Source organism: Nelumbo nucifera, chromosome 5 (assembly GCF_055504915.1).
Source record: "Nelumbo nucifera cultivar China Antique chromosome 5, China Antique-T2T, whole genome shotgun sequence".
Classification (NCBI taxonomy): Eukaryota; Viridiplantae; Streptophyta; class Magnoliopsida; order Proteales; family Nelumbonaceae; genus Nelumbo; species Nelumbo nucifera.
Genome location: NC_142653.1, coordinates 14,912,612 through 14,928,594, shown reverse-complemented (window position 1 = coordinate 14,928,594; position 15,983 = coordinate 14,912,612). Strand labels below are relative to the sequence as shown.

General features: G+C 43.4%; 2 protein-coding genes across 3 annotated transcripts; both read left to right on the top strand.

Annotated features, from left to right (window-relative positions):
- The first annotated feature begins 246 nt into the window (after positions 1-246).
- Positions 247-1,980, top strand: LOC104604471 (plant cysteine oxidase 1-like). The gene is made up of 5 exons (XM_010268812.3): positions 247-432; positions 521-687; positions 794-938; positions 1,104-1,307; positions 1,441-1,980. Exons 1-5 carry the CDS (start codon positions 327-329, stop codon positions 1,542-1,544), a joined length of 726 nt encoding a protein of 241 aa, XP_010267114.1. The 5' UTR covers positions 247-326; the 3' UTR covers positions 1,545-1,980.
- Positions 1,981-12,919: 10,939 nt separating this feature from the next.
- Positions 12,920-15,686, top strand: LOC104604477 (serine/threonine-protein kinase SAPK2-like). 2 transcript variants are annotated; one of them, XM_010268827.3, is made up of 9 exons: positions 12,920-13,420; positions 13,608-13,682; positions 14,094-14,195; positions 14,324-14,377; positions 14,463-14,555; positions 14,642-14,734; positions 14,840-14,944; positions 15,038-15,136; positions 15,234-15,686. In XM_010268827.3, exons 1-9 carry the CDS (start codon positions 13,205-13,207, stop codon positions 15,510-15,512), a joined length of 1,116 nt encoding a protein of 371 aa, XP_010267129.1. In that variant the 5' UTR covers positions 12,920-13,204; the 3' UTR covers positions 15,513-15,686. The 2 variants fall into 2 exon arrangements, with proteins under 2 accessions (XP_010267129.1, XP_088745111.1); XM_088888985.1 differs by having other exon boundaries at positions 15,213-15,686.
- The last annotated feature ends 297 nt before the right edge of the window (positions 15,687-15,983 follow it).

Here is a 15,983-nt window from a genome sequence, read left to right as displayed (position 1 = left end):
ATTGTGGTCATTCCAAGTCCCCCAAAACATAGGGAGTACGTACTTTTGTTGTATAAGCTACTTGTTTAATTCAGTAATTTTTAATAAATAAAGCTCGTGGTGTCCATTGCATTGAGAAAAACAACTCATAAGTAAACAAGGACAGGCCCATAGAATGGTAAAGTCAATCCCCCTCCCTCCATACAGGATACAGCCGGCCCCCTGGTTTTTTTGACGTAGTTAAACCCAAAACTCCTCTTCTCTCTTTCTATCTCCCTTACTTATATATATTTTTTCGGTAGCTACAAGGGATATCATATTCTAGTCCGTGAACTCATTTTACAACAATGGAGAGAAGCAAAATACAAGGGCTTTATGATATCTGCACTGAAGTCTTCTCGGACAAAGAACCCCCGACCTTCCAAAAGATTCAATGGTTGAGAAGTTTCTTAGGTATTTGCTTATTTTTCTCCATAGTCCATTCATCTCTCTTGCTTTCTTTTCTTCTTCTTTTGTTGACGTTTCTCCCTACAAAATTCAGATACAATAGAAGCCATAGACGTAGGGATCGACGAATTCGACTCAGAAGGATCTCCGCGTTCATGGGTTAGTTGTCCTTCAAGTCCAGAGGGTTCCAGGGGATTGATTTCTGGGTTAGCAGTCACCGAGATTACCTACATTCACATCTACGAATCTGACGATTTTTCGGTATGTATCCAATATTCAATTAATTATTATCTTGGGAAAATACTTTAATTAATGGAAATGGATTTGTAAGACGTTTATGTAATATGTGTATGCCTTGCACGAGCAGATTGGCATCTTTTGCTTCCCGGCGGGAAGCTCGCTTCCCTTGCACGACCATCCCGGAATGACGGTGCTAAGCAAGGTTTTGTACGGCTCCGTCTATTGCAAAGCTTACGATTGGCTGAAAGTAGACACGGCTAATTGCAGAATGAGTAAGTGTTGTTTATTATTCAACTTACATGTTAATTGGCTACATCTTGATACCTAGCTCTATTTACACAGAAGAAATAAATAAATAAGATCTGAGTCTCTCTCAGGTTACAAACTAAAACAATCTCAGGTTAATTATAATCGTTCCTTTTAAATTGTGGGTGTAGTTGGATTAGCGAGTACGGTGATGGAAGGCATCATCAAAGCTCCAAAACAAGCTTCCGTTCTATTTCCCAGGAGTGGTGGAAACATACATTCCTTCACTGCATTGACTCCTTGCGCCATCTTGGATGTCTTGTCTCCGCCTTACTCCGACGAGTTCGGGAGGCCGTCGACTTACTTCTCAGATATCCCTATTCCTTCTCTTCCCGGTAAGTTTTACACTTACAAGTTGTCGCTATGGTCCAATTGTCTGTTAATAAGAATCGAAAGTTTGTTTGATCATATCTGCACATTTCTTAATTCTTATGGTGGTTAATTTGTTGTTAAATTTTATTGGCTTAGGTTATGTAATATTGGAGGAGAGAGATTTGCCTGAGGATCTAGTTGTCACTGGGGCACCCTATCTCGGCCCCCAACTCGTCACTGACGACGTGGATGTGTGCTGACGACCAGCGCCTAGGATCTTCAAATAACGATCTCATCATGTACATGTTTGCTGTATAGACATAACTTCCTTTAGAGGGAGTGAGAGAGACAGAGAGACGGACAAAGACCAGAGTCCATCAGGACAGGGAGTAGGGGTCGGCTTATCTGTGTAAGAGTAAGATCAGATGATAGTTCATGGTGCAAACAAGGAGACAATTAATATAGGAATTGATCCACTATTAGCTCTTTTGTTTGTAATAAATTAAGCTGGTCTCGGGCGTTGTATTGAACTTTGGAGATGGAAACGTTTTGGGACTGGGCTGGGGCTGAGGCTGCATCCACAGAATAGATTCCAAAACAAATTTTGGCAAAAATCTGCTTCAGTCATGTGCTTAGGCTCACAGGAGAAACGCAAAAGGGTTGTAACCACTTGCCAGGTCACCGATTCAATTTCAATCTGTATTCACTTTGTACACCTACCCATCCATTATCAACTCTCCAAATTAAGGATCGTTTAGCCCAGGACACCATTTTCTGGTTTAAATGCGCAGATTTTAAAAATTAGAAATAAATTCAAACAACCAATTTGAAGCAGAGTTTGCAGCCGCGCGTGCTCATACGGTCATACCAGGATGTAGGCGTAGACAGAACAACTATTTGTTCCAAAGCGCACTGCTCTATATTATAATATACTTTATACTGTTAGGAAATTCTCACTTTTCTTCATTTTTCCCTATATCTTATGCCATCGACAAAACAAACCCTCAAGAAGGAGCACCTTATAAACGTTCCACGTATTTATTTGTATATCATACGTGCCAATTATACACCCAATAGTAACTTAACACGTGGCCTGGAGGAAAGAAAAACCTGAACAAAAAATAAAACCAACGGCGCGCGGGGACACTGTTTTTGAGTCCTTTTTTTTTTCTCTTCCTAATCCGACGTGGATCCACCTTGTTAAAACCAGTTCAGACTTCAGATAAACCAAACCTATCTACAAAAACATACGCGGAAGTGGTTTTAGTTTTAGTTTTTTTTTTTTTTTGGTAAATCCAGAGGGCTGAGAAAATGCCCATTTGAATCTCTTCTTCGTCACTTGTTCTGTCAAATGAATCGAAATCATCAATAGCAACTCTCGTATTCAATTTTATTGCATCACGGGCACTTTAATTTGTTACGGAAGGAGGTCTGAAGTAGTCTGAACCTTGAGGAAGCAGAGCATCTCGGCGTTGCTCTTCTCGGTTTTGTAACCCTTACAAAACATGCACCTTTGTAAGCAGCCAAAGAAAAGGGTTACAGACTAGCACATGCTTTGGGAGTAGTGAGGTTTGGTCTACAGAATAAAGCCTCACCCTAAATTTTCACATTCCAATACTTTGCACCTGAGGTAAAATTATTAAAATATGTCAATAGTCTGAGAGAAGAAAATATTGAAATAACAAAAATAGGCATATTAAGCCATAGCATCTCTTTTTAGTGTTTTCTGTTTATTTATATTTTTCTCATTTATTGTGTTTTATATAATTTTTTATTTTGTTACTTTCCCTTTATATTATCTGCAATTTACTTTTCCTTTATTTTTTTTGCTATATTTTATCATCAATTTATACAAAATAGTCTCATAAAATGACACAAAGACAGTTTGGAACTTAAGAAACCTTCTTTTATTACACATAAAAATATTTTCTTCTGAAGCTAACTTATAAAATGCTAATGTCGGGACAAAGTGTTGAAATCTAAAATTCCAGGGAGAGCATTTATCACAAACGAAAGCTCGGGGGGCTAAGAATCAATACCCCCAAATTACAGGTGGCAGTCTATAAAAGGATTTGCGTTTTGTATTGTACTTTGTACTTTGAGTTTGGATCTGGTCCCAAACCAAAACACGGTCCCAACAGTCATGGCAGCCATGTGCGGCCCTTGTCGGCTGCAATGGCTGTTGGGAGCAGATCCGAACTGTTCTTATTCATTAACGTTCTGGTAAGATTCAACCAATCCGTACTACTAATTAAACAGTTTAAATAACAAGAAAGTGCCGTTGTTATTGCTGAAATCCATGTGCATGAACGCAGCATGCATGGTAGGAGTTTGTCAAGCTTATCCACAAGGAAGAACAAAACTTGTTCTCTGTTCATTCGATACACGAAATTAATCATTTTAACCGCTAACAAGCTTATTGTACGTGAATTGTATAACCCACCTTCCAAGCCATATGTATGGAGGAGGTTAGGGATTTAATTCCTAGTAGAACGCATACATACGCTTCGGGTTATTCATCGATCAGATAGCTTCTTCGGTGGTCGTATTTGCAAAGAGAATCAATGGATCCAAGCATCTCTAATATTGCAGCTAGCTTCACGGGCCATGAACCTCACGAAACCTCAATGTGTTGTTAACACTACAGAAGAAGAAGAAACCCGAATAATATGTCCCAATGCATGTCCGTGGTTGCTGCAGTTCGTAATACCTACAAAATGAAGCGTAGCAGGGCAGCCCCAGGGTTACCTGTTTGTCCTAGGAATAAGTTCGGTATGGTTGCATTGGGATAAATGGTCATTTGAATTCCTGGGTTTGTTGCTGGTATTTCTTGTTCAAGCCACTAAATTACATATTCGCTCGCGCACCCACGTACACGTCCATGGGCTTGGGTAAGCTTTTTTTTTTTTTTTTTAAGCTCTTTAACCCATGCCAACTTTTTTTAGTTCCAAGCCCAATACCCAAGTCATAAAATTAATTAAACCAGCCCTCCCTCAAATGTTCGAAATCATATATAGTTAAACAGTGGGAGAAGCCCAATTAGATGCAACCATATTTGTGATATTCAGATCAAAATGGCAATTTTACTTGGGAATTTTGTCGATCCAAAGCCAAAGGCATAAAGATAGAATGGATCATAAAATAGCAAACCACAGAAGCGCATTTGCCACTGCAATTGGCCGCAACTCCGTTGCCCAATCTGCGTCAGCACCTTGTTCAACAACATATATTTTATGGTTTACAATCTTTTAGGACATTGGATTGGCCAAACCAAATCACTCTAAAAACTTTGAATCCAAGTAAAGAGGGTTTTCTTGTCATTTAGACATTGACATGGTAGCGTGTTGTTGGATAGAATGATCAGTGTCATTAAGGAAAGAGGATGATATCATAGTGGATCTTTCAAGCCCATTAGTTTATCTGTCTCTTCTGGGTCCCCTAAATCTCTTTGTCTGGGTAAGTCATCTGGCAAGCCCATGCTATTAACATTATGAAGAAAAGCTTTGTTTACAATTTGTCTACCAAAGATATATTTATGGCATTTTCAAGCCCACAGGTTTTCAACTACATCTGCATGGGAAAAACTTAACAATTTCAGCAACCATTAGTTTATCAGATTTATTGCTCTTAAGGAAAATTGGTTTTCCCAACAATCTGATGATTGTTACTTAAATTAATAACTTTCCTAACGATGTCTATTTGGCATTTCCCAAACGGAGCATTTTGGTTCAGATATTAGACTGGGTCGTTGAACCACGTTGTATATTTATCCTTTCACACAAAATACTCACAAATTTGAATAAATCACCAAAAGAAAGAATAACCATATATTGCCAATGAATTATCAGTTACTAGAATAGACTTGTCCTTATGGGTGCTTATTGATGTAACCGTTTCTGGTTACGTACCATTTTTTGTGATGTATAAATTTTTTGGCTAATTACCTCATTATTTGACCCGGTGGTGACGTGCCTTGGTGATGAGCTACTTGGTGGCGAACTGCCCGGTGGCGAGCTCCCTGGTGGAGAGCTACTTGGTGACGAACCGCCTGGTGGCGAATTGCCTGGTGGCGAGCTGCCTGGTGGCGAACTGCCTGGTGGATTCATCATTTGACCTGCTCCAAGGCGGTCTGCAACTCAGAGGATGGTGGAGCTCCCTGGTTCAGCGCAACCCGACTACCCTCTGCATGAGGTGATTTCCTCTCCTTTGTAGGCGGCGGGAGCTGAGGGACCTGCGAGAACTAAATCAGAGGACCCGGGGGTATTTTCCCAGCGGGGACTCTCTGATGCCTAAGTTAGCATTCTGATTACAGAGAGCTTGGAGTGAAATGAGAGCTTGGAGAGAAATGAGAGAGCTAGAGGGCAGGGGTTACCATCCCTTTTTTCCTTCCTCTCCCCCCTTTGGGGGGTGAGGTCTTTATATACCGGAGTCCTCGCGGGTTAGGTGGGTGAAAAGCCTCCAAACGGTAAGACTCGTCACATCCCGTCAAAACTGGGGTACGGTGGTGAACTCCTTGAGGTCGTCAGGCTGGCGCTTGTGTCAGGCGGCCAGGTCGGCGCCTGGGCCAGGTTGTTAGGGCGGCGCCTGCGTCAGTCGGCGGGTCGGTGTCTGGGCCAGGTTGTCAGGTCGGCGCCTGTGTCAGTCGGCAGGTCGGTGTCTAGGCCAGGTTGTCAGGTCGGCGCCTGTGTCAGTCGGCGGGACGGTGTCTAGGCCAGGTTATCAGGTCGGCGCTTGTGTCAGTCGGCGGGTCGGTGTCTACGCCAGGTTGTCAGGTAGGAGATCTTCCTGCGACACATCAAACTACTCCTGTACCGAGCTACCCTACAAGGGGCGAGCTGCCCAAGGGAGCTATGCCGAGCTGCTTGTGGCGAGCTCTGCCGAGCTGCCTGGCTCCTTGGTGGCGAGCTCCTTGGAGAGCAGCCTAGCTCCTTAGCGAGCTTTGGTGAGCTACCGAGCTCGCGGGGTACGCCACTATGGTTCATCGGTGGGCGTCTTATGGGCGGCTAGGTCGGCCAGGTCAGATCATGTGCCAGGCCGATCTAGGTTGGCCAGGTCGCGCGCAGGCCGCCTGTAGCCCGCGTGCAGGTCGCGCCAGACCGGCCAGACCGGTGCCCGGGTGGGATACCAACTTGGTAAGTTGTTGCCTGGGTGTTTACCTAGTTGTCTCGAGGTGCCACGTGTCGCAATTTCACTGGAGGGCCAAATCTGCCCTCATCACTTATAAAAACTGAAAAAAAAAAACGAATTGAATAAAAAACTTGAACTGATTGAAATATATAGGTATGCATATATTATATATATTTTTAATATATCATATATTATATACAAATATATGCACGGAAAAACATGCATCTGCCAAACGTGCTTTAGACACCTCAGATCTTCATGCAAAAGCTCAATGTGTCTTTTACATGTTGGAGCAGAAGATTTTCCCAAAAAGATGTACCAAATGAGCCCCAAATATACAAATGAGAAAGAAGAAGAGCCTACTTAGCCAAATCGTGAGCGGCAGTATTACCTACTCTGGACACCCATCGAACTGATCAGTGAGGAATTTGTGAAATCAAATGTTTGCAATTGGCATTTGTGTATCTGATGTGCCAAGGAGGCTCTGAATCACCCTCCAACAAACATAAAACTATTGTCAAACAATCACCCTCTAGAATAATATAATAATAGAATAATAGAAGAAGCGTCAACTTCTAAAGCCAATTGTGGAGACCCGCCAAAGCTACAAAAGCTTCTATTTCCTCTACATATATGTATTTGTACTCCTTCCAAACTGAGTAATAATTGCAAAAATGAAATAATTGTAAAGCTATTTATAGGGAGTGCAGCTCGGTTTGGCCGAGTTAACATTTTGACAAAAACCCAACCCAACCCAACCCCGCCCAAATTGCATCCCTAACTGCTCAAACCAAAATCAAAGCTTTCAGTTTGAAATAATTTGACTTGATTCGGGAGTCCATTTGGTTGCAAACATTTACTTACAACTCCATTTACAAATGAAGCCAACGTATTAATAATAAAACTATGGATGGGCTTCAACTGATTATGTTATTTTATTATCCTTTGATTTAGGAAGGAACTATGGTCTATGGATGGGCTTCAATAGCATGGGCCCATGCGTTGCACAGAAAAGTCCAATATCCAATATGATGATAAAGGGATTGAATGAAAGTGTTTGAACATAATTTTTTTTCATCTCTATTAGCTTAATTCGATTCCTGTTCCTGATTAGTCTGTCATTTGGATGAAGGCAGGCTTAGCGGGTAGAGTGTAAGGTAGAGAATAGGGGGTAGGAAATCGGATTTGGACCTCTCTCAAATTTTTACCATCACTATCCAACAGACTAACAGTCCTAGCGGTGGAAAATAACATAAAAGGCTCGTCATTAAGTACTAATATCTCAACATACGCCTGTAGTCATTTTCCAGAGGTCTATAACCATATATTACCGATTTATCTTTCTTCTGTAGAGGATGTCTTGTCATTGTTCAAAACCTGGTAGTAGAAGGTCGTCAGTTGTGATTGATTGGCAAAACTTTTCCGGTTATAGTGGATGATGGAGACACATCAACGTGGAATTCCACAATAATAAGCTATTCCAAGTGGCAAATATAACATCAGTTCAAATCATCAAATGGGTTAGAACTCGGTGATATTTGAAACTGATTGCCTTTTGTTTGTCAGTTGTCACCAACCTTAACTGCCAATCCTTTGGCTCTGTTTTTGGATCTTTGATTTCATCAAATCGGCATGTGATTGATTCTATTTCAATGTTTGTTTTGTTTTGTTTTTTTTTCCATTGGAACTAGGGGAAACAAAGCAGTAGTAAATTAAGCAGAAGACAACCCCTGGATCATTTACTAATCAAATGGAATTGGAGGTATGTAAGTATATACAGGTGCCAACAGATGGAGTTGCAGGTAATTAGGGGTGGGCATTCAGTTTATTCTGTTAAAAATCGAATTGTATAAATCGAAATTTTGAAAATCAATAAGCTTGTAACTGAGACTGAAACGTTTTTATTTCAATTTTTTTAAAAACTAATACTTATTATATTCTATGTATGAAATTTGGTTAATTCAAAATTTTCAGTTAACCGAAGTTTTAAATATAAAAATCAAGGGAAAATCTATGATGGGGAAAAGATATATGGTATGGGAAGAGTTTTGACCAATCAAAACCCACCCATGAATTTTGATAAATAACACTTGATTGGTTATCATGTTTATGATTTCAATTGAGTTTTTCAGATATTATATCTTTTTCATATTGATGAAGGAAGATTTGGCCCGGCCTTACAAATCACGGCACGTGGCAAAAAAGGGAAGCAACTCGGCACTCAAGACAGCATACCGAGGGTACAAACGCCAAAGGGAAGGGACCAGCAGGCCCGAGCTCCCTACTTAGAGCTCGAACTCCCTAAAAAGAGGCCCGAGCTCCCTACTTAGAGCTCGAACTCCCTAACAAGAGGCCCGAGCTCCCTACTTAGAGCTCGAACTCCCTAGCAAGAGGCCTGAGCTCCCTACTTAGAGCCCGAGCTCCCTACTTAGTGGTCGAACTCTCTGCAAGGTGCCCGAGCTCCCTACTTAGTGATCGGACTCCCTGCGAGGAGCCCGAACTCTCCCTTTGACCCCGAGTCACACAAAGTAGAAACCCAAACTGGCCCGTCTTATGACAGCTCAGGGCCTCCCCTTATCCGAACTCGAGACTTCGCCTCACGCACCACTCCAGGCACTTCGCTTCCGGAGCAGTGAACTGGACGAACCACGCCGTACCTGACACCGAAGGAGTCCGTGTCCAGGGGCAGCGCACCTGACTGACTTGGGATCTGACGCTTGACGGCCGCATTCCCAACGGCCACCTGCCACCGTCACCTATCACCACTGCCTCTAGTTACAGAGACGGCTCCGACAAAAGGAGCAGTGACGGTTCTGCCCCAGTAGAGGCGATGACGCCCGAACTGGCAGAAGCACGGAAATACTCATTCCCGACCTGACAGGAGTCTAGGAGTGAGTGCGCGAGGAGGTTATAAAAGGCTCTCCACCCCCAAAGAGGAGGTATGCAAACTTTGCGCTATCTGGTTTATCTTGCCTTTGAAAAATTCTAACTTAAGCTTCGGAGCCTTTACACCGGGTTCTCCTCGGAGCTTCTTCATCTCTCCGGTTTCAGGTCCCTCGCTACTTGATTCAGAGGCAAGGTCGTTGACAGCTAAGATCGGCCGGATTGCGCATCATCAATTGGCGTCGTCTGTGGGAAATGCTTCAAAAAGCCCCCCTCCAAACTCTCATACCCCCTTTTCTTCTTCAAAAAACCCAACACTCATGGCCTCTTCCAGCAACGCCTGACGCGGCACAGAGACAAACACCACCGGGGAACAGCTTCAAGTTCCCATGGTGTGCGTTGGACAGTTCACCATCCCCCTTTCGGTGGATGGAATCCCCAGTTTGAGTGCGCCACAAACAGTGGCGCCCGTAAACCTTCCTGCCACAAGCGTCCCCTTTCCTCCCCCTATTGAGACAACCTTTACTAAACCGACTGTCGTTCCCCTGGCAGCCAGCCAAAACCGGTTGGACGACCTGATGCAGTGCATGCGGACAATGCAAGCCCAAATGCAACAGTTCCAGCAACACCAGCTTCACCAGCACCAAGTGCTGCACAACATCTCCCAGTATCACTATCAACAGCAGTTCCCCCAACTGCCACTGAACCAACCACTACTTCCACCTCGCCACCCTGCTCCGGGGCCGGCCAAGGCCTCCCCGCAGGATGGACGCCCCCACCAAGGCAAGGCCTCCAGGCCCTAGAACCCCCCTAATAGCCAGGCCTCGTCCCCAGGCCGAAGAGAGAAAAAAGTCATCCCCGCCTCGCAGCTCGCAGGCGGGTCGGGCACCTCACCCGCGAGATCGGCACCTCGGCGCTCCAAGCCCGAGTTCCCACTCACGGGAAACCGATTCGGCGCACTGGCAGCAACGGACTACTAGCATTCCGGGCCCATCGAGCTCGGCAACACGGAGGCCAGCAGTGCAAGTACAAGGCCCACTCAACAGCGAAGGCACCGGCGAAGTCGCCAAACCGCCACCCGTGTCCTGTTAGAGCTCAGAGGCAAAGAAGAGACGAGCTCGGACGAGGTAGGAGTCACCCCGATTCTCTCAGTTCCCTCCCCCCTCGCCTCAAAACTCCTGGCGGTCCCCTTGCCCAGAGATTTCAAGCTCCCACCTCTGGACAAGTATGACGGGTCCTTCGACCCCAACGACCACGTTGACACTTTCCAGTCCCAAATGCACCTCGCCAGGGTCAGCGAATCATGCATGTGTGTGGCCTTCACCACCACCCTCCGGGGGGTAGCCCGCACTTAGTACAGGAACCTGGCCCCCGGGTCGATAAAGTGCTGGGCTCAGTTCGTGCAGGTCTTCACCGCACACTTTGTCACCAGCAAACGGTGCCCCAGAGCAGAGGAAACCATCTTCGGAGTAGTCCAAAGGGAAGGAGAATCCATACGGGGCTACATCAAGCGATTCAACGAAGCATGCTAGCAGATACCGCGGTTAGACCCCGCGGCAGCAAAAAGAGGGGTAACGCACAAAGAATTCAAATGGCACATGGTAGCTAACCAGCCCGCAACCGTGGCCGAATTCCTCAAGCTCGCGGACAAGTTCATGAGGACAGAGGAAGAAATCAACCAACAAACCGAGGGCGGAAACGAGAAAAGAAAGAGGGAAGGCGAGCCCTCTAACCCAGTCAACCAAAAAAACCCGGCCCGAGAGCCGAAGTCGAACTAGTCATTCTGAGCTCCCCTAGCAGTTCGGACGGATTACACGCCACTGAACACAAGGCGGACCAAGATCTTAATGACGATCAAGGACGCCCCATACGTGAAGTGGCCACCTCGCCTAAAGGGAAATCCGAACGAAAGAAATAAGAATTTGTATTGTAGTTTCCATAGAGACCATGGTCACAGTACCAAGCAGTGTAATAATCTCCGAGACGAGATAGAGGGGCTCATCCGTTGCGGATACTTGAGAAACTTTGTACAGCACAACAATAATAACAATAAGGCAGATCGACCACGGGAGCACGAAAAGGATGCCCCCGAATCTAGCAGCAGGCCTGCCGAACCATTGCAGCGACAGCCTCCGGTGGAAAGGCCAGTTCGGGGAACCATCCATGTAATTGTGGGAGGTTCGGTGGTAGCAGGGTGTACCTCGGCAGCAGCCCGGACTTCAGTTCGCGAAGCGGCCCTCGAGGAGCGGAACCCTCCAAAGAGACCAAAGACCGAAGAACCAATCTTCTTCACGGAGGACGACGCGCGAGGAGTCCGCTACCCCCACGATGATGCGCTTGTCATTAAACTAAGGATCAGCGACTTCGAGGTCAGACGCGTACTCGTAGATTCGGACAGTTCGGCGGACATCCTCTTTAAATCAGCGTTTGACCAACTACAGCTACGGAAGAGCGAACTGAAAACCACAACAATTACGACAATAGTCTCCACCGTAGGTATAAAAATAAAATCCTTTGAGTCTGTGAATTTTCAAGAAGAGAGTAAGAGACCCTTGTCTCTTTCCTTGATCTGGATTCTCAATTCTTGGTGAATGATAAATCTCAACCACTCCACCTCGATCCTTCCTCCTCTTCTAATTCCAAAATCCAAATGGTGAACACTCAACATGTAGAGAACAGAGCTCTGGAGTCGAGACTCTCTCTCTCTCTCTCGAAGTCAACCTTACACGCCATATTATATTCATGCGTCTTTAGTCTTTATATGCTGTATTTCACCACAATTTCCTCGTTGCACACTGGAAAATGGAAATACATGCCATCAAATTGAAATCCTCCAACTTAAATCTTATCATCAGATCCCATCAAAACCCTCATACGGGATTTTTTTTTTTGGGGGGGGGGGGGATAAACAATTCAGAAAACAATGAGATCATCAACGGCTTGGATGAGAATTTGAGAATTCTTAACCCCGTAAGATCATCTCAGATAAGATGAGAATTTGAGAAATCCCAAAGAATCACCCTTCAATTCCTTGTTTGGTGCTCACCGAATCAATACAATAAAACAGGCTTTCAGTTGGAATGAGATAGCATCTGATTTTTAGCAGGAGGCGCAAAAAAACTACAGGGTGGTGGTGGCGTGGCACAAAAGGAAAAGGCGAACGGAAACAAAGAAGCCAAGCAATTGCTGCCTACTCACTCACCCTCTCCCCCCATATCTGCTGTGTGGTGCTGAACTGCTGATGAACTGATGATGCAATCTAATCCATACATGCCGTGTACTCCTCTCGTTCACTTAGCTTTTCTATCTTCCTCTGCGCGCGGCAGCTCTCAAATCTCAATCAACTCAAGCGGTCCCCCCCTTCCCTTACCTTACCAGTTACCATTTACCAATTACCAATTATATCGCAATTACCATACATACCTTAACAAACAAAATGGAGGGAAAATAAACACGAAAGAGGAAGATGGTCCCACCAACATTCCTCTCTCCACTCTCAACTATTAACTTTACTTACTGTGCTCTCCCATGGACCGTCCACGTAACGTTGGTTTGGATTTGGAGAGCTCGCTCGCCTTTCCAGGGTTTATCCGTCAATAATAATCCATCCATCCACTCTCCTCCCGTTCGTAAGGGAAGTAGGCAGAGCTTGTGGCACCTCACTACCTGCTTCAATGGACGTCAGTCAATTCCGATTTCTCAATATATTGGTTTTTTGCCACGTATTTTCTCTCTCTCTCTGATCTCGGTTGCTCTTCGTTCTTCCCTTACCAAATTTGACTGCCGTGAAATATATTTTTAGCTTAGTCTGACAAAATGGTTGGCTTGATTGGGCGGCCAAACATTTTTTTCAACCAGAAGTATTTCTGCTTTTGTTGTTCCTTCTTTTTTAAGTATTTACATCCTCGTCATGCGATATGTGGAAGATAATAACCTGAGAAAGAGAGAGACAAAAAGAGGAAGAGAGTTGCTCTGCATCTATTTTCGGTTCTCATCCTCTCACGTTATGGAGCGTTACGACGTACTGAAAGAAATTGGGTCTGGAAACTTTGGGGTTGCCAAGCTTGTTAGAGATAAGTGGACTAAGGAACTTTTCGCCGTCAAGCTTATTGAGAGAGGGCTCAAGGTTTTTTTTTTTTCAACTTTCATCTCCCCGGCCCCCTCATTTTCTGGCCTTTGAACTTTATGTCGTTCCATTATTTCTTTCTTTCCTTCCGATCTTCTACTTTTTTCTCAATCAGGGGTTGTCCCTTTTTTAACACCCATGGATTTTTCTTGCTTTTGGATTAAACTTTTTTCTTTTGTTGTCACAGATTGATGAACATGTACAGAGGGAGATAATGAACCACAGATCCTTGAAGCATCCCAATATAGTTAGATTCAAGGAGGTGGGTGGTTAATTTTATTATTTCTTTTGAGACCCTTTTCTCCCTTTTCTTCCTTTCTTTTCTTTGGGAGGGGACGGAGTGTGAAGGGCCTATCTTATCCTGTATAGGCTATCTTGTACCTCAAGGAGTGGAGATTCGTTAAACAAATTTCAGTAGAAAAAAAATTGGCAAACGAAGTGTATACTTCATACTTGTAATTGAAAACAGAAGATATCTGCATTTATTTAATTAGTTACAAATGAAAAGTTACTTGAGCAACCTTCTTTAAGTTAAAACTGAGCTTTTATATCCTTTGTTCGAGGCTGCTGCTCTGTTTTCATGCTACAACATCAACTTGACCATTTGTTCTTTGGAGATTACTGTTTCAATTCATCTGATGATCTGTTACTTGATATTCACTATTTCCTGCAGGTGCTTCTAACACCTACTCATCTAGCCATAGTCATGGAATATGCTGCTGGAGGTGAACTCTTTGAGAGGATATGTAATGCTGGTAGATTCAGTGAGGATGAGGTAAACTAACAGGATATTTCATTTGTGAGAAATGAGAATTTTATACAATTTGGCCACTGAATATACCGTCTGTTTATAGTTGAAACTAATTCAAGATTTCCTTTGCTATCAATTTTCACGCATATCAGGCCAGATTTTTCTTTCAACAACTTATATCAGGAGTCAGCTACTGTCATTCAATGGTATCACCCAGACTTATTGTTAAATAATCAGCACATCCTTGTACATGTCTATTTGAACTCCTTTAATTTGATTCATATATTGTAGCAAATATGTCATAGAGATCTTAAGCTGGAAAACACACTCTTAGATGGGAGCACAGCCCCACGTCTCAAAATATGTGATTTTGGGTATTCCAAGGTAATTAAGCATCAATAAAGTCTAAAACTATATGTCCCTGTTCAGTTAGCTCACTCTGTTACTGACTGACCTGCCTCAATTTGTAGTCTTCTGTCTTTCATTCTCAACCCAAGTCTACAGTAGGAACTCCAGCTTATATTGCACCAGAGGTCCTATCTAGAAAGGAATATGATGGGAAGGTGAAATTAGTCCTCTTTTCTCTCTATTTTATTCACTTTATTTCAGTCCATCCATTTTAAGTCCATTTACTTAGAAACCAGTTAAGTAATCCTTGAGAACTACAGATTGCAGATGTTTGGTCTTGTGGGGTGACATTATATGTGATGCTGGTTGGAGCTTATCCCTTTGAAGACCCTGATGATCCTCGGAACTTTCGAAAGACAATTGGGGTAAGTAGTGGTACCAAGTTTAAAATATCCCCTGTTCACTGCTTTGTCATGGAGTTTAAGTTGCATATAATCATATATTATGTCCTGTGGCAGCGGATACTTAGCGTCCACTATTCAATTCCAGACTATGTTCGAGTATCCATGGATTGTAAACATCTTTTATCCCGGATATTTGTAGCTAACCCTGAAAAGGTAATATCAGTTGTGTTTTAATATTGCTCCCAAATGTTCATATTTTCTATTTCTATTTTGAACTTGTTTTTATCAGTTTCCATTGGTTTCTTTGCAGAGGATAAGCATTCCAGAAATTAAAAAGCATCCATGGTTCTCAAAAAACTTGCCGATAGAACTAATAGAACAAGAACATAGCTTGCAGAGCAATGACATGAATGACATATCCCAAAGTATTGAAGATATATTATCCATAATACAAGAGGCAAGGAAACCGGCTGAAGGTCCCAAGGTTGGTAGTCATCTTCTTGGTGGCAGCATGGATCTTGATGACATGGATGCAGATGCTGATTTGGAGGATATTGAGACAAGTGGTGATTTTGTTTGTGCTTTATGAGAGGAACTGTAGCTTGCAATTCGATCCGGTTGACAATCAGTCTAGCGTGAAGAATTCTTTCCCCAGTTCTGTTATTCCACATTTCATTCAGGGAGTAAAAGGCGTATCTGTACTATATGCTTGTCACTGTTATCAGTTTGCTGATTCTATAACCCAATTCATCGTTTTGCTTCATGTCGCAAACTTACAATTATTTTCAGATCTCAGGAGAACTGGAGAAGTACAGTATGGACCAACTCTCAATCAACTTTAAATATGCACCCAAAAAAGAAAAATGTCATCTTCTCAAATATAATTCCATTGCAGGACAAAATGCAACTTCAATCTTAAAATCAGCATCATCTAAGCCTTATCCCAAACTACATAGGGTCGGCTACATAAATTCTGTTTCACCATTCCCTTTGGGTTAGTGTTTTTTCTCTGGGCCGGTTAGAGTTCATCATCCTTTGATGTACATTATAAATAAATTAG

What these genes read in the sequence shown, in the direction of transcription:
- LOC104604477 (XM_088888985.1), top strand. Translation starts at nt 13,205, where the DNA reads ATGCGATATGTGGAAGATAATAACCTGAGAAAGAGAGAGACAAAAAGA. An exon ending in GAAAGGAATATGATGGGAAG is followed by an intron (nt 14,735 to 14,839) that starts GTGAAATTAGTC and finishes TGAGAACTACAG; the next exon opens with ATTGCAGATGTTTGGTCTTG. An exon ending in TTGTAGCTAACCCTGAAAAG is followed by an intron (nt 15,137 to 15,212) that starts GTAATATCAGTT and finishes TGTTTTTATCAG; the next exon opens with TTTCCATTGGTTTCTTTGCA.
- LOC104604471 (XM_010268812.3), top strand. Translation starts at nt 327, where the DNA reads ATGGAGAGAAGCAAAATACAAGGGCTTTATGATATCTGCACTGAAGTC. An exon ending in ATGGTTGAGAAGTTTCTTAG is followed by an intron (nt 433 to 520) that starts GTATTTGCTTAT and finishes TACAAAATTCAG; the next exon opens with ATACAATAGAAGCCATAGAC. An exon ending in ACGAATCTGACGATTTTTCG is followed by an intron (nt 688 to 793) that starts GTATGTATCCAA and finishes TTGCACGAGCAG; the next exon opens with ATTGGCATCTTTTGCTTCCC.